The 24,864-nt window shown below is 45.0% G+C and overlaps 1 protein-coding gene across 4 annotated transcripts in view; it reads right to left on the reverse strand.

Annotated features, from left to right (window-relative positions):
* gmip (GEM interacting protein) overlaps window positions 1-24,864 on the reverse strand; it is a 50,908-nt gene that overhangs the window by 5,534 nt on the left and 20,510 nt on the right. For 2 of the 4 annotated variants that reach the window (XM_020486241.2, XM_020486242.2), the window contains 15 exons: window positions 16,521-16,646; window positions 14,115-14,179; window positions 12,787-12,894; window positions 12,531-12,611; window positions 12,182-12,346; window positions 11,847-11,984; window positions 11,209-11,399; window positions 10,877-11,010; window positions 10,585-10,680; window positions 9,855-10,015; window positions 9,408-9,584; window positions 9,101-9,238; window positions 6,673-6,875; window positions 1,983-2,316; window positions 276-378 (listed from right to left, as the gene is read on the reverse strand). In XM_020486241.2, the coding sequence (XP_020341830.2) occupies window positions 276-378; window positions 1,983-2,316; window positions 6,673-6,875; window positions 9,101-9,238; window positions 9,408-9,584; window positions 9,855-10,015; window positions 10,585-10,680; window positions 10,877-11,010; window positions 11,209-11,399; window positions 11,847-11,984; window positions 12,182-12,346; window positions 12,531-12,611; window positions 12,787-12,894; window positions 14,115-14,179; window positions 16,521-16,646 (2,220 nt within the window). The remainder of the gene's footprint in view (window positions 1-275; window positions 379-1,982; window positions 2,317-6,672; window positions 6,876-9,100; window positions 9,239-9,407; window positions 9,585-9,854; window positions 10,016-10,584; window positions 10,681-10,876; window positions 11,011-11,208; window positions 11,400-11,846; window positions 11,985-12,181; window positions 12,347-12,530; window positions 12,612-12,786; window positions 12,895-14,114; window positions 14,180-16,520; window positions 16,647-24,864) is intronic. The other 2 variants (XM_031827161.1, XM_020486243.2) reach the window with 1 other exon arrangement.

Raw genomic sequence — 24,864 nt, forward strand, 5'->3', positions numbered from 1 at the left:
CTCTGTCTCTTTCTATCATAACATGTTGTGTGAGTTTAGGGCTAGCTTTTGAGAGGCTGAGAAAATGCCTACAATGAAGTCAGCAGAGGGCGCTATAACATGACAAAAACAGTGAGCAGTGAGCAGACAAAAGATCTGATGTGCAGCAGAGAAAGATTATGTAAGGAAATGACAGATCAGATAAGAACAGCAAAGTCCTCTAGCCCACCTGTTTACCAACAATACCCATTAATCCAACCAACCATTCCTCTAATACTACAGTACATCCCGCCTACCTGCTCTCTCACTGGCTTCAGGGCTGAGCTGGTCCACTGCCTCATTGGACGACGACTTGTCAGATATATAACCCTCGCTCGAGTCTCTCTTGATTGTACGAGTCTGTTGAAATGACACAATCTCTGAGTTTTGGAGAATAGATACCATATTTTTGGGGTAGGAAGTGTTGGGAATGGAACACTGTAGCGAGATAAATACTATATTTCTAGGTCTAGAAAGTGAAGCCCAGTGGGTTACAGAGAGATTGCCAGGTAAATTGTGGATATTGATTAGCCTATACATGTAACAGGGATTTTTTTTAAAACTTATTGGAGAAAATCAAGTTGCCTGGTCACTTGTTCTCCTAGTTCCGTCTTTCAGGCAAAAAAAATAAGCAAAGGGCAGGGCACTAACCTTCTCTTCCACCCCCCACACCCTCCCAGTATTTCCCAGTGGTCAGTGTTGTGTATTTTGTGGCCAAGAATGCCCATGCTAGGGCTGTGTCTCAATAACTTTAACTTGCTTCCTCTCCTCATGTCCTTTCCTACCCATGAATCCTGCAGTTTACACATTATCCAGTCCTTTGGCCTATCAGTGGTAACGAAGGAGAGAAGAAAGGAAAGGAAGTAATTTTACAATATAGGAAGGAGAACAGGAATAATTTGACACTCATTTACTATATTTCACAGAAGAAGCCATTGGACAGTATTGAGATCCAGCCGGGGTAGATCTGGTCAGGAAAGGAAGGGTCAGATCAGAGTCCAGTCAGAGGTAGCATAGACACACAGAGACACACACACACACCCAAATGTTGCATTGTGTTAAGCCTCACAAGAAAAGCACATAATCCCTTCCGAGTTGGCCACAGCATGGTGAGCAAAGAGCATTAAAGGGGCAATCTGCGATTGATACATCTGTTTTGGGATTTTTTAAATTTGAATTAATGATATAGCCATTGACTCTTGAATAATATTCCTTATAAGTGCCTCGTTAGTTACATTTCTTCAACCCCATCCCTCAGCTGTTTACCAAAAAAAGTGACTGGAGTGACCTCTTTTTTTGTTTGAATCCCAGATTACCCCTTTGAGACAACAACAGGTAACAGAAGCAACAGGAAAGAAAGCAGCTCAAGGCAGCAGGCTGAGGCTGAACTCCATGAACCCTGGCTTTGAGGCAGACTTGGGTTCAAATACTATTTTAAATCTGTCAAATACTTTGAGTAGTTGCTCTAGCCTTCCTGGGGTGCCAGATGGGCTGGGTTTACAGTTTTGTGACTATTCTATTGGAACTATTGCGCCGTGTAGTAGCCTGGCGAAAGTATTTGAAATCATTTCTAATAGTATTTTAACCCAGGTCTGACTGTAGGGCATCATGAGCCGTCTCAGTGTTACTTAGACTTAGAGGACCAATCACTGGCTGACAAACCTACAGCTGCCAGATGTGTGATCAAGAGGCCTCAGATTCAAAATTAAGTGTTTGATTGAGGTTAACATTGCCCTCCTATTCAAAACATTTAAAAACATTGGAGAAAATCTGTATTTAAATGTACTTCAGTATAGCGGGTCTATGAAAAGTATTTGAAAAGTATATATTTATCTATCAGCTGAGAGTTAACCCATTTGTTGACCAGACCTGGGTTAAAATGGTATGTTTGGATTCAAATACTTAAGCTGCACTTGATTGAGCTTGTCTGACACGATGGAATCCCCCTTCAGTGTGTCCCTTACCTCTAGGGAACGGGGGCGTTCTTTGGACGAGGCTCCTCTAGTGGGGGGGTCCTGGGACCCAGGGTCAACCCCAGCAACAGTCTTCTGGCCCCCCCCTGAACACATCGCCCGAGGAGGGGTGTCAGGGAGGGGGGTGGTGGGGGCGGGAGGTGGAGCATCAAAGATGTGTTGGTGGTGTGTGATGAGAAACTCCACCAGTAGGGCTTGGTAGGTGGTCTCCAGTAGGGCCACCATGGACACGTCTACAGACACCAGCGGGCGCAGCAGGGTCGGACCAAACACGATGCCCAGGTTACTGGGAGACATCTTGTTCTCCTCGTAGTTCTCTGATACTCTGTGGAGAGAGAGAGAGAATGTGAAATCAGTGAAGAAGAGAGAGGATAGAGAGAGGACAGCACCCCTCATATGACCATGTGACCGACCGTTCTGCTGCACGCCACAATAATCTGTTTACCCAGTGAGCTGAAGCCGAGGCATAACTTTGAGGAGCTAACACAAGTCTATGAGCATGGTTCACTGAGACATCTCCACAACAACCAGGTTTGCTAATTGTGCCGCAGTGTGCAGTAGTATCTGTGTAGGTGACGCAACATGTGCCGCAGTGTGCAGTAGTATCTGTGTAGGTGACGCATCAAGTGCCGCAGTGTGCAGTAGTATCTGTGTAGGTGACGTATCATGTGCCGCAGTGTGCAGTAGTATCTGTGTAGGTGACGCATCATGTGCCGCAGTGTGCAGTAGTATCTGATCTGTGTAGGTGACGCATCATGTGCCGCAGTGTGCAGTAGTATCTGTGTAGGTGACGCATCATGTGCCGCAGTGTGCAGTAGTATCTGTGTAGGTGACGCATCATGTGCCGCAGTGTGCAGTAGTATCTGATCTGTGTAGGTGACGCATCATGTGCCGCAGTGTGCAGTAGTATCTGTGTAGGTGACGCATCATGTGCCGCAGTGTGCAGTAGTATATGTGTAGGTGACGCATCATGTGCCGCAGTGTGCAGTAGTATCTGTGTAGGTGACGCATCATGTGCCGCAGTGTGCAGTAGTATCTGTGTAGGTGACGCATCATGTGCCGCAGTGTGCAGTAGTATCTGTGTAGGTGACGCATCATGTGCCGCAGTGTGCAGTAGTATCTGTGTAGGTGACGTATCATGTGCCGCAGTGTGCAGTAGTATCTGTGTAGGTGCCGCATCTTGTGCCGCAGTGTGCAGTAGTATCTGTGTAGGTGACGCATCATGTGCCGCAGTGTGCAGTAGTATCTGTGTAGGTGACGCATCATGTGCCGCAGTGTGCAGTAGTATCTGTGTAGGTGACGCATCATGTGCCGCAGTGTGCAGTAGTATCTGTGTAGGTGACGCATCATGTGCCGCAGTGAGCAGTAGTATCTGTGTAGGTGACGCATCATGTGCCGCAGTGTGCAGTAGTATCTGTGTAGGTGACGCATCATGTGCCGCAGTGTGCAGTAGTATCTGTGTAGGTGACGCATCATGTGCCGCAGTGTGCAGTAGTATCTGTGTAGGTGACGCATCATGTGCCGCAGTGTGCAGTAGTATCTGTGTAGGTGACGCATCATGTGCTGCAGTGTGCAGTAGTATCTGTGTAGGTGACGCATCATGTGCCGCAGTGAGCAGTAGTATCTGTGTAGGTGACGCATCATGTGCCGCAGTGTGCAGTAGTATCTGTGTAGGTGACGTATCATGTGCCGCAGTGCGCAGTAGTATCTGTGTAGGTGACGCATCATGTGCCGCAGTGTGCTGTAGTATCTGTGTAGGTGACGCATCATGTGCCGCAGTGTGCAGTAGTATCTGTGTAGGTGACGCATCATGTGCCGCAGTGTGCAGTAGTATCTGTGTAGGTGACGCATCATGTGCCGCAGTGTGCAGTAGTATCTGTGTAGGTGACGCATCATGTGCCGCAGTGTGTAGTAGTATCTGTGTAGGTGACACATCATGTGCCGCAGTGTGCAGTAGTATCTGTGTAGGTGACGCATCATGTGCCGCAGTGTGCAGTAGTATCTGTGTAGGTGACGCATCATGTGCCGCAGTGTGCAGTAGTATCTGTGTAGGTGACGCATCATGTGCCGCAGTGTGCAGTAGTATCTGTGTAGGTGACGCATCATGTGCCGCAGTGTGCAGCAGTATCTGTGTAGGTGACGCATCATGTGCCGCAGTGTGCAGTAGTATCTGTGTAGGTGACGCATCATGTGCTGCAGTGTGCAGTAGTATATGTGTAGGTGACGCATCATGTGCCGCAGTGTGCAGTAGTATATGTGTAGGTGACGCATCATGTGCCGCAGTGTGCAGTAGTATCTGTGTAGTTGACGCATCATGTGCCGCAGTGTGCAGTAGTATCTGTGTAGGTGACGCATCATGTGCCGCAGTGTGCAGTAGTATCTGTGTAGGTGACGCATCATGTGCCGCAGTGTGCAGTAGTATCTGTGTAGGTGACGCATCATGTGCCGCAGTGTGCAGTAGTATCTGTGTAGGTGACGCATCATGTGCCGCAGTGTGCAGCAGTATCTGTGTAGGTGACGCATCATGTGCCGCAGTGTGCAGTAGTATCTGTGTAGGTGACGCATCATGTGCTGCAGTGTGCAGTAGTATATGTGTAGGTGACGCATCATGTGCCGCAGTGTGCAGTAGTATATGTGTAGGTGACGCATCATGTGCCGCAGTGTGCAGTAGTATCTGTGTAGTTGACGCATCATGTGCCGCAGTGTGCAGTAGTATCTGTGTAGGTGACGCATCATGTGCCGCAGTGTGCAGTAGTATCTGTGTAGGTGACGCATCATGTGCCGCAGTGTGCAGTAGTATCTGTGTAGGTGACGCATCATGTGCCGCAGTGTGCAGTAGTATCTGTGTAGGTGACGCATCATGTGCCGCAGTGTGCAGTAGTATCTGTGTAGGTGACGCATCATGTGCCGCAGTGTGCAGTAGTATCTGTGTAGGTGATGCATCATGTGCCGCAGTGTGCAGTAGTATCTGTGTAGGTGACGCATCATGTGCCGCAGTGTGCAGTAGTATCTGTGTAGGTGACGCATCATGTGCTGCAGTGTGCAGTAGTATCTGTGTAGGTGACGCATCATGTGCCGCAGTGTGCAGTAGCATCTGTGTAGGTGACGCATCATGTGCCGCAGTGTGCAGTAGTATCTGTGTAGGTGACGCATCATGTGCTGAAGTGTGCAGTAGTATATGTGTAGGTGACGCATCATGTGCTGAAGTGTGCAGTAGTATATGTGTAGGTGACACATCATGTGCTGCAGTGTGCAGTAGTATATGTGTAGGTGACGCATCATGTGCCGCAGTGTGCAGTAGTATCTGTGTAGGTGACGCATCATGTGCCGCAGTGTGCAGTAGTATCTGTGTAGGTGACGCATCATGTTGCACGTTCCGGTACGGGTTAAACACATGGTATACACCATCCAACGAAATGCTTCCTTCAAGTTCCTTCTCGACAATGCAACAACAATAAGAAATAAGAAATATAGGAACATTAAGTAAATGGCTCAGTAGAATAAAATAAAACAGGGCCTCCCGAGTGGCGCAGCGGTCCAAGGCACTGCACCGCAGTGCTAGAGGTGTCACTACAGACCCGGGTTCGATCCCGTATCACAACCAGCCATGGTTGGGAGTCCCATAAGGCAGCGCATAATTGGCCCAGTGTTGTTCGGGTTAGGGGAGGGTTTGGCCGAGGTGGCTTTACTTGGCTCATCGCACTCTAGCAACTCCTTGTGGGGGGCGGACGCCTGCAGGTTGACCTCGGTCGTCAGGTGAACGGCTTCCAGGTTAAGCGGTCAGGTGTCAAGAAGCGAGGTTTGGCGGGTCATTTTTTGGAGGACGTATGACTCGACCTTCGCCTCCCGAGCCCGTTGGGGGAGTTGCAGCGATGAAACAAGATGAAAAAGGGGAGTAATTAAAATATATATATAAATAATACAGGAAGGCACAATTTACAGTCCATATTTACACGTGTTTTGGGGAAGGGGGGATTGTGCAATATTGAGAAATCATAATAAGAGTCTGGTAGCAGCAGTTGTGATGCGTGTGTAGCATGAATGTACTGTGTGTGTGTGTGTGTGTGGATGTGTGGGTGTGCATGTGTGAGTGAGTGCATGTGTGCTAAGGTGTGGAGAATCAGATCAGGTGGTCAGTCCAGTTCAAGTGTTCAGCAGTCTGATGGCTTGAGGATATAAACTGTCTCGGAACCTGTTGGTATCAGACCTCATGCTCCGATACTGTCTGCCCGACGGTAAGGGAGTGAACAGCTCGTGGCTGGAGTGTGTGGGGTCCTTGATGATGCTGCAGGCCTTCCTCGGGCACCGTTTCGAATAGATGTCCCGAATAGGTGGGAGCATGGTGCTGCACTGTATAATAGAGTAGTACTTGTGAAGGTGACGCATCATATGCTGCACTGTGTAGTAGTGTAGTACCTGTGAAGGTGACGCACCATATGTTGCACTGTGTAGTAGCGTAGTACCTGTGAAGGTGACACATCAAATGCCGCACTGTGTAGTAGCGTAGTACCTGTGAAGGTGACGCATCATATGCTGCACTGTGTAGTAGTGTAGTACCTGTGAAGGTGACGCATCACTGTGTAGTAGAGTAGTACCTGTGAAGGTGATGCATCATATGCTGCACTGTGTAGCAGTGTAGTACCTGTGAAGGTGACGCATCATATGCTGCAGTGTGTAGTACCTGTGAAGGTGACGCATCATATGCTGCAGTGTGAAGTAGCGGTATGGGGGCAGTCTCTCCAGCAGGTCTCTCAGGTTATATGTGAGGTCATTCACTATCCCAGGAGTCTCTGCTGCCGCCTCCCTCTCACTGAGACGCTGGATCTCCTTGCCCACCCCGATGAAGTCATTGTACAGGTCAAAGGTCAACAGCGGCTCTGGAAGCTGTGTGAGGAGGAAGATGGTTATTATTAACAATTAATTAACACATAATAATAATAATAAATACTTATTAGCTTCGATGCATTGACTGACAACTGTACCACATGATGTTCACTAAAAGGGGAATCCTGAGTTAAGATATGTCCATATTAGTCATAGTTTGGCATAATCATGAAAAGGAGCTTTGTGTGAGAGCTTAAATAACAGTGTATAACAATGTATGACTGTATCTCAAGTCAGAATCCATTCGCCTCGATATGGTCTCTATTAACTGTCGTTGGCTCTACAGTATATTGTCTGTATTAACTGTATCGTTGGCTCTACAGTATATTGTCTGTATTAACTGTGTCGTTGGCTCTACAGTATATTGTCTGTATTAACTGTATCGTTGGCTCTACAGTGTCGTTGGCTCTACAGTATATTGTCTGTATTAACTGTATCGTTGACTCTACAGTATATTGTCTGTATTAACTGTATCATTGGCTCTACAGTATATTGTCTGTATTAACTGTATCGTTGGCTCTACAGTATATTGTCTGTATTAACTGTGTCATTGGCTCTACAGTATATTGTCTGTATTAACTGTGTCGTTGGCTCTAAATTGTATTGTCTGTATTAACTGTGTCGTTGGCTCTACAGTATATTGTCTCTATTAACTGTATCTTTGGCTCTACAGTATATTGTCTGTATTAACTGTGTCGTTGGCTCTACAGTATATTGTCTGTATTAACTGTGTCGTTGGCTCTACAGTATATTGTCTGTATTAAATGTATCATTGGCTCTACAGTATATTGTCTGTATTAACTGTATCATTGGCTCTACAGTATATTGTCTCTATTAACTGTCATTGGTTCTACATTATATTGTCTGTATTAACTGTATCGTTGGCTCTACAGTATATTGTCTGTATTAAATGTATCATTGGCTCTACAGTATATTGTCTGTATTAACTGTATCATTGGCTCTACAGTATATTGTCTCTATTAACTGTCATTGGTTCTACATTATATTGTCTGTATTAACTGTATCGTTGGCTCTACAGTATATTGTCTGTATTAACTGTGTCGTTGGCTCTAGAGTATTTTGTCTGTATTAACTGTGTCGTTGGCTCTACAGTATATTGTCTCTATTAACTGTCGTTGGCTCTACATTATATTGTCTGTATTAACTGTGTCGTTGGCTCTAGAGTATATTGTCTGTATTAACTGTGTCGCTGGCTCTACAGTATATTGTCTGTATTAACTGTGTCGTTGGCTCTAGAGTATATTGTCTGTATTAACTGTATCATTGGCTCTACAGTATATTGTCTCTATGAACGGTCATTTGCTCTACATTATATTGTCTGTATTAACTGTGTCGTTGACTCTAGAGTATATTGTCTGTATTAACTGTGTCATTGGCTCTAGAGTATATTGTCTGTATTAACTGTGTTGTTGGCTCTACAGTATATTGTCTGTATTAACTGTATCATTGGCTCTACAGTATATTGTCTGTATTAACTGTCATTGGCTCTACATTATATTGTCTGTATTAACTGTGTCGTTGGCTCTAGAGTATATTGTCTGTATTAACTGTGTCGTTGGCACTACAGTATATTGTCTGTATTAAATGTATCATTGGCTCTACAGTATATTGTCTGTATTAACTGTATCATTGGCTCTACAGTATATTGTCTCTATTAACTGTCATTGGTTCTACATTATATTGTCTGTATTAACTGTATCGTTGGCTCTACAGTATATTGTCTCTATTAACTGTATCATTGGCTCTACAGTATATTGTCTCTATTAACTGTCATTGGCTCTACAGTATATTGTCTGTATTAACTGTATCATTGGCTCTACAGTATATTGTCTCTATTTACTGTCATTGGCTCTACAGTATATTGTCTGTATTAACTGTATCGTTGGCTCTACAGTATATTGTCTCTATTAACTGTCGTTGGCTCTACACATTATATTGTCTATATTAACTGTTGTTGGATCTACACATTATATTGTCTATATTAACTGTTGTTGGCTCTACAGTATATTGTCTGTATTAACTGTATAGTTGGCTCTACAGCATATTGTCTCTATTAACTGTCGTTGGCTCTACACATTATATTGTCTGTATTAACTGTTGTTGGCTCTACAGCATATTGTCTGTATTAACTGTATCGTTGGCTCTACATTATACTGTCTGTAATATCTATTTTCTTTGTTGTCTGGGAAACAGTGGAATTGTACCTCCTTGAAGAAGTGTTTGAGGACCGAGGTGACGTCATGAGGTGAAAGGTCAGAGAGGTCGACTTGGTCCCCCTGGGTCTCAAAGACCTGACACAGCTTCTGGATACGAGGCTTCGACCCACTGATACGATACACCCCCTGGGTGGGAGGGAGGGATGGATGGATGTAGGGGGAAAGGGGAGAAGGAGGGCAAGAGAAAGCAAGAGGGATTGAGAGAAGGGCACTGTACTGTCGCTTCTGCAAAACAGTTTTCCTGTTTGCTTCAGTACTTATTCAAAGGCATATGACATCCAGGTTAATACTGTACCTGTAGAGTGAGGGCCCTGCTCTCTATCTCGGCCGTGCAGCGCTGGACCACATAGGGCACCTCGTCAGGCCGGTCCCGGGGCAACAGGGAGAAACCCACGCCAAACAGAACGCCCTTCCTGTTCTCACACTCATGCTGTAACACCTCCAGACACTTCCTGTGGACCGCCACGCCACACTACAGATTGACGGCAGGCGGGACAGAGGACATGGATTAGCAAAGCACAGGGTGACCTCAAATCACACCCTATATACCTGGCTCACACTATAGACTCAACCTGAGCCATACTGTGCTGGCGCCACTGTGGAGGACAGAGAACCAAACCAGCCCAGTACAGCTCGGTTCCACCCTTTAGTGTGACTGTGAATCAGGCGACAACGTTCTACTTTTGTCAGTTAAGAGAGCTGCCACATGAAAGTCTCTCCTTCGTTTCCTCCTCTTTCCCACCTCCTCACACTCGATGCCGTTGACCACAATGTAGGTGTCACACTGTTTGCACTTCACCATCTTGCTCTTCATCTTCCGGAATCGGTGCGTCAGCGCGGCTCGGGACGTAGGCCGTACCTTCCCCACCGCACCGTTCCCCTCTGGAGTGGACTCCACACAATCTAGGAGAATCCACACAGGAACCGGACTCAGTCATGATCGGCAGTGTACACGTCACGGTGGGAAACACTACCCCACCGAATGTACCCCCTAGTTCCAAACAGAACCCTACTCCCTAGCAACTCACATAGACCTGAGAGGATTGGACAAGTGGAAGAAAACAGCAACATTTCCACCTAGCCAATCAGTAGAGAAGAAGCAATTGCCACAATGATTATATCGATAAAATCCTCTCAGATCTACCGGAGTGGCTAGGGTGTAGGGGTTAGGGCAGCGTTTCCCAAACTTGGTCCTGGGGACCTCAAGGGCTGCACGTTTGTTGTTGTTGTTTGTCCTAACACTACACAGATGATTCAAATAATCAAAGCTTGATGGGGAATTGGTTGGTTGCCTGAGTCAGCTGTGTAGTGCTAGGGCCAAAACCAAAACATGCACCCCTTGAGGCCCCGAGGACCGAGTTTGGGAAACGCTGGGTTAGGGGTAGATTCGGGAATTCGGCAGGAACATTTACATATAGAGAACCACTAGTTGGTGTCTGTTGTGTGAGTTAGGTGACGACGGTGACATTCACCTCCTTCCAGGACGGTGCCCATGTCCCTCTCATCCAGGTCGTCTGATGACATGGTCCCTGTGGAGGGGGCTTTAAGAAGCATCCTGTTGCCATGGGCTACGGGGTTCAGGGTTCAACGTGGGTAAGACACACAGAGAAGGAGAGAGGACCAGACAAACAGGGCGAGCTGGGTAAGCTTCGTAGCGAACACATTATTTCTCACCACGAGCAATCATGACCTAGATGTTTGACAATTGGTCAATCTTCTGAGCATGATTAAATGAAATCTGTGGAATGAAGCACACAGGCTTACCTGGGCTGGACAGAGATTCCAGACTGCCTCCTATGCTCTCACTGTCACTGTAGCCCTTACGTTTAACTGGACTTTCTTCAGGCAGGGAGAAGGAGTCCTGCAGAGAGCTGGGGTTGCTGGTCTTACGACGGCCACTTGGAGGTGCCACACACAGATTTGGAAACACACGCACACACACACACACGCAGGTAAGCACACACACACACGCAGGCACACAATTAACATTGACAACAACTCTAAACATAAGACAATAGGCACTAACGGGACAAACAGTAGCATCCATTAGAGCCGTAGCCTATCTAAAACAGGACAAATCTTCCATCTGAACGTACCTCTTGTTCTGAGGGACAAACTCCTGGAAGGTGAAGGTTTGTAGGGGCTGTTCTTGGCTTCTCTTCCTGAAGATGTAGAGCAGGTAGGGCTCCCCGGGTTCACACGGCCTGCAGGTCAACTCCAGGTTGTGGTAACCCAGGGGAACCGGCTCCGTCTGCTGACGCTGGAAGTAGAACATGTTCACTGTGGCCTAGGGGTGGTAGAGGTACATGATAAGAGGGATTATTTAAAAATGATTCATCCCATTGAGCTCAAGATACCTCTGTAGCTCGGTTGGTAGAGCACGGCAACGCCAGCATATTCGGTGCAATCCCAGGACTTCCTGTATGTAAAATGTATGCACACATGACTAAATTGCTTTGGAAAAAGGGTCTGCTACCTGGCATCTATTTTATTACTATATTATTTAGAAATGGAGAACTGGACTATATTTTAATGTTTTGTTTGTTTGTTGGGGCGATTGTTTAAATCAAAAGCATTGACAGTCTTAAAAGACTAATTGCAACGGCTGCTGACTGCTTGCCTGGAGTCTATTCACTCTTATGCCCCCTCTTATGCTGTCACTATCCCTATTATGCACTCCACTTGATCCATCCAGCACAGGGAACGTCTATCTCGCATAGGCCTGGACACCCACCTCCTTGAGCACAGTGTCCCCCTGGCAGATGAGTTTGCGGGTGTGAACTATGATTTTCTCCTTCAATCTCTCCAGCTTGCCCTGGTGGTCATGGGCCTCACACACACACTGTCTGTACTGCATCTCTGCCTCTATCACCTGGACGAGAGAGGGAGAGAGAGAGAAGGAGAGAGAGAGGGAGAGAGAGAGAGGGAGATGGGCACAGTGAGTCACCGAAAAATATAACTCAAATTTTCCTTCAAAAAAATAATGATAACCTAAAAAGTGGAACCAAAAAAAAGAGAGGGATATGTTTCAGTGAACCCCATATGGCGGTCGGACCCACTGCACCACACCTTTGAATGTGCGTCGTCACGTGACTTCCTCCTCTTGTCCAGGGTCTTGTTTCCCGCTGTGAGCTCGTCCCCGGCCTTGGCCGTCACCGCCTTGGTCTTCTCCAGGTCCTCGCTGCGCTGCAGGTACTGCTGACGAGCCTTCTTCAGAGCCGCCACCGCCTCATTCTGACCAATGAGAGAAGTATTGTTACCGCATTGTTCTGACCAATGGGAGAAGCCGTTACCACATTGTTCTGACCAATGAGAGAAGCCGTTCAGTTAACGCAATGCTCCGATCAATGGGAGAAGCTGTTAAACACTCGCACACACAGTAGCGTCTAAAAAAACAAACAAAAAACAGCTGTTTTACCATCCTCCTCTGTTCTCTGGACCACTGATCCTTGAACTCCCTGCGCCACTTATCAATCTCATTCTTCTTGGATGCCAGGGCCTTCAGGATAAAGACGTCGGATTAAACACATCGTACTCAATCCGTTTACACATTATTCCACATTTTCTTGCATACAGGAATGTTTTTGTTGTTGTTGTTGGACACATTGAGTATTTCTGTCTGTGGCGGTTCTCCTGCCTGTCTGTCTGTCCGTCGGTCCGTCTGTCTACAGTACCTGGTAGCAGCGTTGTTGCAGCAGTTCTGATGTCTGTTTAGTAGACTGGCTGGTCTTCACGTCGTGCTCCAGGGCCATGGTGTAGATGTACTGCAGAGGCATCATGTCCTGTAACAACGGCACAGTAAGAACCAGGCCATAGATATTGTTTCAATACGTTATGGAAGATATATTTCAGTTATATTTAGAGATATTAGATCTACAGTATTTCAGAGAATATGTAGAGAGAGTGGTGAAATTAATGAAATAATATGTTTCTATGCAATACTGCACATGTGCCTTCAGAAAGTATTCATGCCCCTTGACCTATTCCACATTTTGTTGTGTTGCCTGAAAACACGTTTGTAGATTCTTTTAGCAAAATTATTGAAAATGAAATACAGAAATATCTCATTTACATAAGTATTCACACCCCTGAGTCAATATTTTGTAGAAGCACCTTTGGCAGCAATTACAGCTGTGAGTATTTCTGGGATCTTTCCACACCTGGATTGTGAAACATTTGCCCATTATTATTTTCAAACTACAACGTTGTTGTTGTCATCCTCAGTTTACTCCTATTACAGTCATTATAGTCTGTAACTGTTTGATATTGGCCTCTTGGTGAAATCCCCGAGCGGTTTCCTTCCTCTCCTGCAACTGGAGTTAGGAAGGTCGCCTGTATTCTTTGCAGTGACTGGGTGTATTGACACACCATCCAAAGTGTAATTAATGACTTCACCATGCTCAAAGGGATATTCAATGTCTGTTTTTTTTTTTTACCCATCTACCCATTTACCCATTGGAAAACCTCCCGGGTCTTTCTGGTTGAATCTGTGTTTGGAATTCACTGCTCGACTGAAGGCCCTTACAGATGTGTAGGGTACAGAGATGAAGTAGTCATTCAAAAATCACGATTTAATGAGTCCATGCGACTTATTACGTGACTTGTTCACCAGATTGTTTTACTCCTGAACGTATTTAGGCTCGACACAAAACATTTCAGCTTTTCATTTTGAATGAATTATTTCCAAAAACACAATTCCACTCTGACATTATGGGATATCGTTGTGTAGGCCCGAGACATTTCATCCGTTTGAAAATCAGGCTGCGACACAACAAATGGTGCAAAAAGTCAAGGCGCTGTAAAACATTTCATTGTGGTAATTTAGCAGATGCTTTAATGCGCAGCGACTTTTCAGTGCTTCCCACCTAAGGTGGCGAGTAACAGGCCAAGGAAGAGTCATCTGATATGAATTGAATACCTTTCTATGCAATACTGTACACAACATCACATGTACACCCTTAAACAGCCCCATGCACACGAGAGACAAGAAAAACATCCATACCTGCTGAGCCACACAGGACTTAGCTGTTTCTGCTGCCTTTACGATGTTCTTGGCAAACTCTTGCTCTGCAAACAGACCAGAATAAGTCAGTATGATGGAACATGATTTGAGTTAAAACAATCGATTAGTATAACAATATTGTCAGGCTGTCTTATGAAAAGCTTTCATCCAGCCAAATATCCATTGGACTTTTGGAGCTGTTGCGTGTTCCATTTATGTCTTTCAATGGTGATATAACAACCAATATGTAACATATCAGATCTCATATCAGGCCATCAGACCTCATAGAGAGGAGAGGTCAGTTCAAATTGTTAGCTTACATCACCAAATATCAAAATCAATGCTCTGCTTTGGCTGCCTAAGTGCTGCCCTACTTCAAGTAGACTAATCTGCTGATCCATACTGATGCTGTGGTGTCAGCGTTGCAACCATTCAACGAGCGGAGGCTGGTGGAAGGATCTATGGGAGGATGGGCCCGTTGTAATGGCTGGAATGGAATAAATGGAACGGAGTCAAACATGTGGTGTCTATAGGTTTGCCGTGTGATACCGGTCCATTTATTCCGTTCCAGCCCAATGAGCCCTCCTATAGCTCCTTCCACCAGCCTCCACTGCATTCAACTGACCACTGTCCACAGTGGCTCAGACCTCTGACCACTGGCTCAGACATTTCCCTCAACGTCGACCACTTCCCCTACATTATCATCCACAGTGGCTCAGACCTTTCCCTCTACGTTAACCACTTCCCCTACATTGTCACTCTGACCTCTCTCCATTTCCTATACACAGCTATCCAAACACAAGTCTGCTTAGCAGCACCTTGGTGAGCTGATCTCGTTGCCCTCCTACAGCACAGAACAGTGCAGTACATTACAGTGTGGTATAGCAGAGTACATTACAGTACAGAGCAGAACTGTAGGCTGTCCATCCTGTCCATTCTCCTGCTGTGGCCTGGTTAATCTGCCCTGTAGTCTCTGTGGGGTTCCCCTGGGGGGAGTGGCTGGCCCGCTCCATGTTATCCTCATTGGCTACCAACTATACAGATCTAATACCCTAACAGTGTTCCTCAGGGTAGGTTATATTGCTCCGTAATACCCTACAGTGTTCCTCAGGGTAGGTTATATCGCTCCGTAATACCATAACAGTGTTCCTCAGGGTAGGTTATATCGCTCCGTAATACCCTAACAGTGTTCCTCAGGGTAGGTTATATCGCTTCGTAATACCATAACAGTGTTCCTCAGGTTAGGTTATATCGCTCTGTAATACCATAAGTGTTCCTCAGGGTAGGTGTATCGCTCCGTAATACCCTACAGTGTTCCTCAGGGTAGGTTATATCGCTCTGTAATACCATAAGTGTTCCTCAGGGTAGGTGTATCGCTCCGTAATACCCTACAGTGTTCCTCAGGGTAGGTTATATCGCTCCGTAATACCCTAACAGTGTTTCTCAGGGTAGGTTATACTGCTCCGTAATACCCTAACAGTGTTTCTCAGGGTAGGTTATACCGCTCCGTAATACCCTAACAATGTTCCTCAACCTAAGGGGTCCGTGATATCTTGCTGTCCCTGAAATGGTTAATTATTTTCCCTGATATATTTTCAACCAGTTTTGCTCACTAGAAATGTAAATGGTCCCTATAACAGTCCTTGTAATACCGAAGTTTTACCACCAGAGGGTACTGTGGAGAATACTGTTTATCCTTCCACACAGGGTTCAACCACAAGGTCTATTATCCTATTACAGTTGAAGAATAAACACACATTCTCTAACGGCAGAGTAGGCCTACTTTAGACGCTGTTGTCTTTTCCAGGAACAGAGTGACTGACTGCTTGTCTTTCCTTGGAGAAGAGCTTTGGTTGCTGTAGTTACTGCAGTTCCATACCAGTAAAATAACTTTTTTTTACAGAGGGATAAGAGAGCCTTTCATGTTGTCCTAAAATTATTCTTGTTTATCTTATGTCTCGAGAAGGCTTAACTGTCTATGAATGCCAGAAACATGGTATATACACTTCACATTTGGTGTGTGAACCCTTTCATTTGTTTATATGCAAAGCACATTGTTCACATGCAAGCACATATTTACAAATATATGTGTTTGTGAATATGTTATACTTGGGTACTTACTTTGAATGAGTCTGTTGTGAATATGTTATACTTAGGTAGTTACTTTGAATGAGTCTGTACCACATTGCAGTGATACACTATGGGCCATGCCCTAATTTTGAGATGGGCGCACTTAACTTGAATTAAATCATGTGTTTATATCAATGTGAGATATGCAGGTATGAATATGAGACAGACAGACTGACAAGCAGGCAGACAGACACAGAAATATCCCCACCCACGTACACACAGGCAGAGAGACACAGAAACAAACACACCCACGTACACACCCACGTCTCCACTCACCCAGGCTGATTCTCTTTTCCATCCAGGCCAGCAGGTCCTTGGCGTAGCGGCACCACATCTTGGCATACTGCAGGGCCAGCTCCACACCTCCCTCACAGCGACACAGGGCCAGGTCTGCTTCCTGGGCTGAGAGTGAGTACATCAGCATCACTGCATATCCTTTCTACCTCACCCTGATGGGACACAGTCAGCTTTTTTTTTTTACCCCAAAACACACACAACGGGGCAGTCTGGACCCCCACGGGGCGTCCAAAACAGACCCCTCTCCCGCCTGATTCCCAGGGGAAAAGCTGGGCTCACGGGTATGCTTTGTCTCCCATACTATCAACAATGTGTAATCCAAATAATTTGTCATCCAAGAAACAAAAACAAAGGAATAAAAGAGAACAGAAAAAAAGGGTATCTCCAATTTCTCAGTTCCGTGAGTTCATCAGAAACATAGCTCTGTTTCCACGACAGGTTTGTGGTTTCGCCAAACAAAACTCTATGGGGAAGAGAGACCGAGAATGACTGGTCATCAGGGCTTGTCCCCGGAGTCCACAAGGTCTGCAGGTGCCCCAAGTGGTCACTCCTAAACCACCACAGTGGAGGTGTGGTCATAGGTTGGTCATCTCAAAGCATGCATAGCAAGAGGTCATCATGTGGGAAAATCTAAATGTCCCAAGGACATTCTCCAGTCCAGCCTAGACCAGCTGCTTCCAGGGCTAAACAAACTGTGCTTTAACGGACATGAAGTGAAGAAAGGAAAAGAGAGAGAAAGGGATTTGCCTGAGGGTCCCAAATAGGCTTTTTAGGTTCACCTCCTCTCCTCTTCCCTCATGCTACCTCTCTCCTCTCCCTGGCTCCTACCCCCTCCACTCCTCCCCCCAGCACCTGTTCCACCGCTCCCCTCCTCCGTCAGAGAGAGAGAGAGAAAATGTGACGTCTGAGAAGATCACCCTGGCAACTCCTCGGTGCCAGAGTGCTGTAATCGATGTGGCAACACGAGAGCGGGTGTTTTGTGTCGTGGTTGTTATGGAAGTCAGGGCTTTGGTGTGACTGACAGCAGTCTGAAGTCAGTCAACTGCTCTCGCTCTCTCTCGTCTTCCTCTCTGACTCAGTGACAGCGGATGGCGACGTGCAACAATCCTGCAACGCATGTCATGTTCTTTCTTTCTTTCTTCCTTCCTCCCTCCCTCACTCTCCTTTCTGCTCTCTCTTTCCCTGTCATGTGCTTTCTCAAGTCCTCCCCCCCCCCCCCCCACTCGTGATCTCGCGACGTCACTATCAGTACCGCTGTCCTTCCACTTCTTTGACCCGTCAGCAGTTGAGCTGCACGCACAGAAATAGATCGTTGGACCTGTCAATACCGCAGTCTTCTGAGAAGTCAATTTCCTGTTTCACATCTTCTTCTCCAACACAGATGTATTGTGTCCTACACTCTAATTCTGAGCTCGATTCCTCTCTGCGTGTTGTCACAGAAGCCTCTCTCAGTTCCTAGAGTGAGAACAGAGCATAGAAGGGGCTTCTCTCTTGAAACAAGTAACTCCATGTCAGAGATGCAAAATCCACCAAAAACAATGAAGACTTTCTGACCGAGAGTTGTGCTGCGTTAACCTCTTGCTCCCCGTCTCCCTTTGGCAACGAGTGTCCCTGTGCCACCTGTGTGTGTGTGTCCCCTCTCGCTCCGCTCTGCCTGTGCTGGCTTCTGGGACTAGGGATTATCCAGAGAGGGCAGGTCCAGATTGTGGAGTGACAGGCTTTAGATCACAACCAGGTTTTACCTCCTGGTGTGTGTGTGCGACTTGCAGACCCTGTCAGGAGGACTATGAGGGTGGATGGGGTGAGGAAAGGGTTAGAGCTCAGTACAAACGGATTATTGATGCTCCTCCTTCCAGCATTTTTTCTGTACTTGATCTCCCCTCCATCTCTCTCTTTCTCACCCTCTCCCAATCTTTCTTTTGCTCTCTCTCTCTCCCTTTCTGTCTCAGTAGAGAGAACTTCACAGCTGTAGGTTAGTGGAATTACAGTAAATCAGGAATATTGATATACGACTGTCAGAATGTCAACTTGTGTTACACAAGTGCCAACAGTAGTTAGTTACACAAGCTCCGAACATACTGTTATTTACCTTTGACACCAACTAACACAGATAAACAACACAGTTGACACCCACACATATGCAGTACAAGGATCAATCAATGTCAACCCGTCGGGACAGGCGACAGGCATTGCAGAAAGCAGGCCACGGCATGGACCACTCAACTCATCAGCCCTACCATCCTACTCCCACCGCTCGGTCCCATCCGAGAGCCCCACGCCTCGCCCCTCCATTTGACTCATTACAGATCAGCTCCAAACTGGTGAGGGGGTAGCTGGGAGAATTTGGGATTGGGAAGAGTGGGTTGGGTTAGGGTGAGGGCAGGATTCTGTATGAGATGTAACTGAATGAAGAGAGAGGAGGAGGGAACTCAGAGGGAAGGTATAGCTATATGCTCGGTAACACGGTAAAGACGAGGTGCTCCGGGGGTGAAGTTTCCCATAGGAGCAGATCTAGGATCAGCTTCCTCTCCCCCAATCCTAACCTTAATCATTAGTGGGGAAAATGCCAAATTGACCAAAAGATATTTGATAGTTTCAAATACATGCAACTTAAGTGACCTATTATGACTCGATTTGACATCTTTTGGGCATCAGAGCAACATTTAGGGACTCTAATTTGAGTCGGAAAAGGATGTTCATATGATAAGGTAAGATATGTAAAACCTCGCAGAGAGCCTAACCAACTGACAATCTCTTAGGAAAAAAATATAAACCATTGGAACCAAGACTTAAAAATGAACGGATGTTGGCACAGGATGGAGGTAAAAGTTGGAGCATAACTAACGAAATGACGGTAACACTTCACTTGACAGCCAGCGTCATAACACGTAGCCATGTCATAATATGTCCAAACAGCTGACGTACACCGTCATGACACATATATTTAGACCTGTTGTGACATGTAAGACACCTACAGAAGACTGTTGAAACCCACAAAACCTACCACACAAGGCAAACACATTCCATTACGCTATAGCCTACCTGTCAACAGTATGTTTACGTTCTATAACATTTTCTGAAATTGACCATATTAAACTATCACCGTAGTTGCGCACACATTAATGTCCGACATGCACCTATCCCAATGCTCTGCTGCTGATGACTGGGATGAATGCAGGAGCAGTTTTCCGGAGCAGGACAAGACACCCGTGGTATACGGTCTGATATACCATAGCTGTCAGCTAATCAGCATTCAGGCCTCGAACCACCCAGTTTATAAGGGAATGTCATAAAGTGTATTTTCTTAGTCCAAGTAAAGTGACATAGGATGGTCATAATCCTTTATGACAGTGTCGTAGTGTATTTTCTAGAAGGTATTTAAAATACTGTTACGATGAAAAAAAACATGACTGGAAAGAATTTATTACAACAACAAAGGACTTAAGAAATAAACTTTGAAACGAAAGGAAACTTCTTGGCAGGGAAAAAACACATTTGAATAAATGTGGGTTTTGACACTCCTATGTAGGTGTCATAGCCATCCGTAAAATAACGCAATATATGTCACAACAGGTGTAAATATATGGGTCATGACAGTGTTAGGACCATATTACGACAGGTTATGACAGGTTCTGTCGGCTGTTATGACATATTATGGCATGGTTATGCCCACGTGGGTTGGGCGTTAAGTAAAGTGTTAGCGAAATGACAGTTAACGAAAATGTATGCTTAACCCAGAATAAACTAACGTATAGAATTGATTATACAAGAGACAAAATTCACAAATTCTACAGCACAATGGCAGAGTCATGTCTGAAGTATAAAACTAATAATGACTCAATCCATGCTTTTTGGGAACGCTATAAAGTCCGGAAGTTGTGGGCGGAGCTAGACAGTTGGCCGTCAGAGGTATTACAATGTAAACTTCCCTTTAATCTGTCTGCATATTTCAAGACATGGCATCTGGGGGTGTCGTGAGATACCGGATGGGTTGAACGATTCTCTTTTCATCGCTCATCTTGAAAAAAATAAACGTATACTAAAAACGTGGAAATCAATCAATCCGCCATCATTAGGGGCGGCAGGGTAGCCTAGTGGTTAGAGCGTTGGACTAGTAATCGGAAGGTTCCAAGTTCAAGCCCCCGAGCTGACAAGGTGCAAATCTGTCATTCTGCCCCTGAACAGGCAGTTAGTTAGTTCCTAGGCCGTCATTGAAAATAAGAATTTGTTCTTAACTGACTTGCCTGGTAAAATAAATAAAATTAGCATAATGGAATGATTTATTATTTAAATATTGAAAGTGGGTGGGCTACAAATGGTGCGATTTAGGCCATGTGACGGAAAGCGATGCAGGGGGGGGGGCTGGAGATTGGGGTCTGGGCAGTTGTGATGTTTGTATGATGTTGCCGTTTATATGTGTATATTTTTGTACTGTTTTCTAAAAGATAAAGTAAAATCTTATAACACGGAAAAAAGATCAGCATCTAGGGGCAACCCGCACCAAGTAGAGGTGACTGTCTGGTGCGCTGCAGTGGGCGACGCGAGGCCTTCCGTGGCGTGCAGCACAGCCAATAGGCACGGCTCCAGGATGTTTCCATTCTAATGTCTTATTTAAACACTGCTCTACGTGGTCCTGTAATCCTTAATCTCCATTACGGCAACGTGTGTCTGTGTCCATGGAATTGATGTTTAATGGGGTCAAAGGACATCCCTACATACATACACAGTTCCTGGAGAAACAAGTGGGCTGCGTTCAGTAGGGGGAAAACGTTTCAAAGCGTTGTGAATTAAAGTTTCCATTGCAAAATGTACTGCTGCGTTGTGTCCTATTGATCAAGACCCTGGTCTAACATGTCCCCCACTCATTCCCATTTCCCCATCATCTCACTAGTCTTCCTTTCTGTCGCCTTTGTAGTTTTTTTTGCCTCTCAGGCTGAACAATGCTCTTGTCATTACTCACTCTGTACTCACTCTTCCCTTCTGTCTGTTTCTCTCTTTTCCCTCCCATCCCTTTATGGAAAAACATGTGGAAAATCACAATGTTTTGCACATGTAACATTTTATTTCACCTGTGATATGTCTAGTGAAAAAAAACATGTTGTTTTGGAACACTTCACATGTGATGATATTTCACATGATCCCATAACCTTTCACATGTGGATTAACATTTTCACATGATGCCCTGCAGACCAAAATATGTCGTTAGGATGCCGCAGGAACATCACGAAATAGCCGCAGTGTTTCCAACCTACATATTTGACATACATGATTACATTGCATATGTTTATTTATACAGTAATAATTATTCAACAGGTCCTCACCTGGGATTTGAACTCACAACCTCATGGTTCACAGCATTCAGACCTTCCTGCTACTCCACCATGTCTGTGTCAATGACTAGTTTCACCTGTATCCGTGCTTCTACACCTGCATTGCTTGCTGTTTGGGGTTTTAGGCTGGGTTTCTGTACAGCACTTTGAGATATCAGCTGATGTACGAAGGGCTATATAAATACATTTGATTTGATTTGATTTGATATTCTTATACTTTTGACTTAATAGTAAATCTCAACTTTGTATAATACACTCAAGAAAACTATTATATGTATCCTAGTTATTCATTCAGGAGTAATATTAAAACAGAATTACATGCCTCACCAACATTAGACAACTATACAGAAAACCCTCAAATTACTGAAATAAGTCAATGGAACCAATGAGAGAATAGTCAGATTAACTGATGTATAAAAAAAAGCAGTGCAGAGAGGTATTGTATGTAATGAACGTGTAGGGGACTTCTGAGAAGTCTGCGCAGCAGAAAGATAAGCGCACTTCAAATCCCAGGTGGCGTCATATTGTCCTAATATTTATATATTCCTTATGTCCCATTCTTTGACTTTTAGATTTGTGTGCATTGTTGTGAAAACGTAGATACTACTGCACTGTTGGAGCTAGGAACACAAGCATTTCGCTACACCCGCAATAACATCTGCTAAATATGTGTGCGTGACCAATAAAATTTGATTTGATGTCTAAGGTAATCATTTTTAATTACACTATTTTAGCTGATCATCGTACCAGGTACCTTAAAATGCCTATACCATTTCATTACTTCCTTGAACTTTTTTCACACGTTGAGCTGAAATTCTCACTTGTGAAGACAAAAGACACACAAATGAGGTCAGTTGTTCACATGTGTACACCATCTTTTCACATGTGGCATTTGCAGTGTCGCATGTTAGAACCTAACTCTCACATGTGGAATTGCATTTTCAAATGTGCAAAAATCTAATTTGCACTTTCACATGAAAAACTTCAAAATGTTGTCACGTGTATTTTCATGGTATCACCTGTTGAAATGTTGCATTCCCATGTTATCACATTTATTTCACATGAGATCATGTTGTTTTCACATGTGTAGTTTCATGCTATCACATGCTTCTTTAACATGTCACATGTAATCATATTAGCTTCACATGAAATTCCGTAAGGGATCTCCCCCTCACTTTTTCCCCATCCCTCTCTACCTCCCCTATCCCTCCATTTCTCCCTTCCTCGACCTCTATCTCCTTCTCTCGCCCTCTCTCATCCCTTCCTTCCCCTCTTCCTCCCTCCCTCTCTCTCTCTCTCCTGTTTGATGGATATGTCTGAGTGGTAAACTAGAGAGCATCTGTCTGCAGCTCTAATCCTCTCTCCCTCCCCACCCTCTCCAGTCTTCTCCTAATCTCGTTAACACAGAGTCAATTAGCGCCACCGGCTAATTACAGGTCAACAAGACAGGTTGAATAGTTGGAGATTAACCACCGTGACTGGCTGTCACCCCACTAGTCCCGCCCACATCACATCCCAACTGGATTGGCTGTCTATTAGTGTCAGTCAACAGTGTTTCCAGAAGAGAATGGCTTGGACTCTTGCATCCCTTTCACATAAAGACCAAAACCACACAAATTTACTATGCCTGCATTTTTATAGCAGATTTTTTTGTATTTCTGAAAAGCATAGGGGGTAGAAAACCATGGAACAATAAAACCCACCTAAACACCTAGTCATGATTCCTGTATTTATACTGACCCTGTAACCAAAATACAGGTATTGGGTCTGTGTGAATGGTTCTCAGATTTTTTTGCAGGTAAATTCATTAACACTTCCATTGTTTAACACATCCCTCATTTGAAATGCAAACAGCCCCCATGGTTCAACAACAACCCCCAACCCTCCCAATTGGCCAATTACCCACTGATATGTATAAAAGGGGTATACCTGCAAACAACTGGTAATAAGGTGCTGTTTGAAATAAATATTGCCTTACAGTGCATTCAGAAAGTATTCAGACCCCTTGACTTTATCCACATTTTGTTACGCTACAGCTTTATTCTAAAATGGATTAAATAAATAAATAAATCCTCATCAATCTACACAGTATACCCCATAATGACAAAGCGAAATCAGGTTTAATTTTTTTTTCTCAAATGTAATAAAAAGTCAAACAGAAATACCTTATTTACATAAGTATATTGCTATGATACCTGAAATTGAGCTCAGGTTCATCCTGTTTATTTTGATCGTCCATAAGATGTTTCTACAACTTGATTGGAGTCCACCTGTGGTATATTCAATTGATTGGGCATGATTTGGAAAGGCATACACCTGTCTATATAAGATCCCACAGTTGACAGTGCGAGTCAGGGCAAAAACTAAGCCATGAGGTCGAATGAGTTGTCCCTAGAGAGTCAAAACAGGATTGTGTTAAGGCACAGACCTGAGGAAGGGTACAAAAAAATGTCTGCAGCATGGAAGTTCCCCAAGAACACTGTGGCCTCCATCATTCTTAAATGGAAGAAGTTTGGAATCACCAAGACTCTTCCTAGAGCTGGTCGTCTGGCCAAACTGAGCAATCGGGGGAGAAGGGCATTGGTCAGGGAGATGACCAAGAACCCAATGGTCACTCTGACAGAGCTCCAGAGTTCCCCTCTGTCACAGGTCAGAGGTCACCTTGGAGTGTACTCCCTGAGGGTGACACTGGAGGGCACCCTTATGTTTTCTAGTGTCCAGGTGAGCCTGATTGGGTTTATTGGGTTCACCTGGTGTATGACTATTTAGGTCCTCTGTGGACTGGGCCGGTTGCTCAGGTCTCTTGTTTTGTTTAGTGATTCATGTGCCAGTGCCTTTTTTTTCCTGTGTAAAGCTTCAGTAAATGTTCTGGATTTATCCTCACCTCTGCCTGCTGTGTTTCTCTGAGCATGGGTCCAAGTTTGTACAAGGCTTATTGTCACACCCTCTGGAGACGGGAGAACCTTCCAGAAGGACAACAAATCTCTGCAGCA

Source organism: Oncorhynchus kisutch, linkage group LG6 (assembly GCF_002021735.2).
Source record: "Oncorhynchus kisutch isolate 150728-3 linkage group LG6, Okis_V2, whole genome shotgun sequence".
In the NCBI taxonomy this organism is placed as follows: domain Eukaryota; kingdom Metazoa; phylum Chordata; class Actinopteri; order Salmoniformes; family Salmonidae; genus Oncorhynchus; species Oncorhynchus kisutch.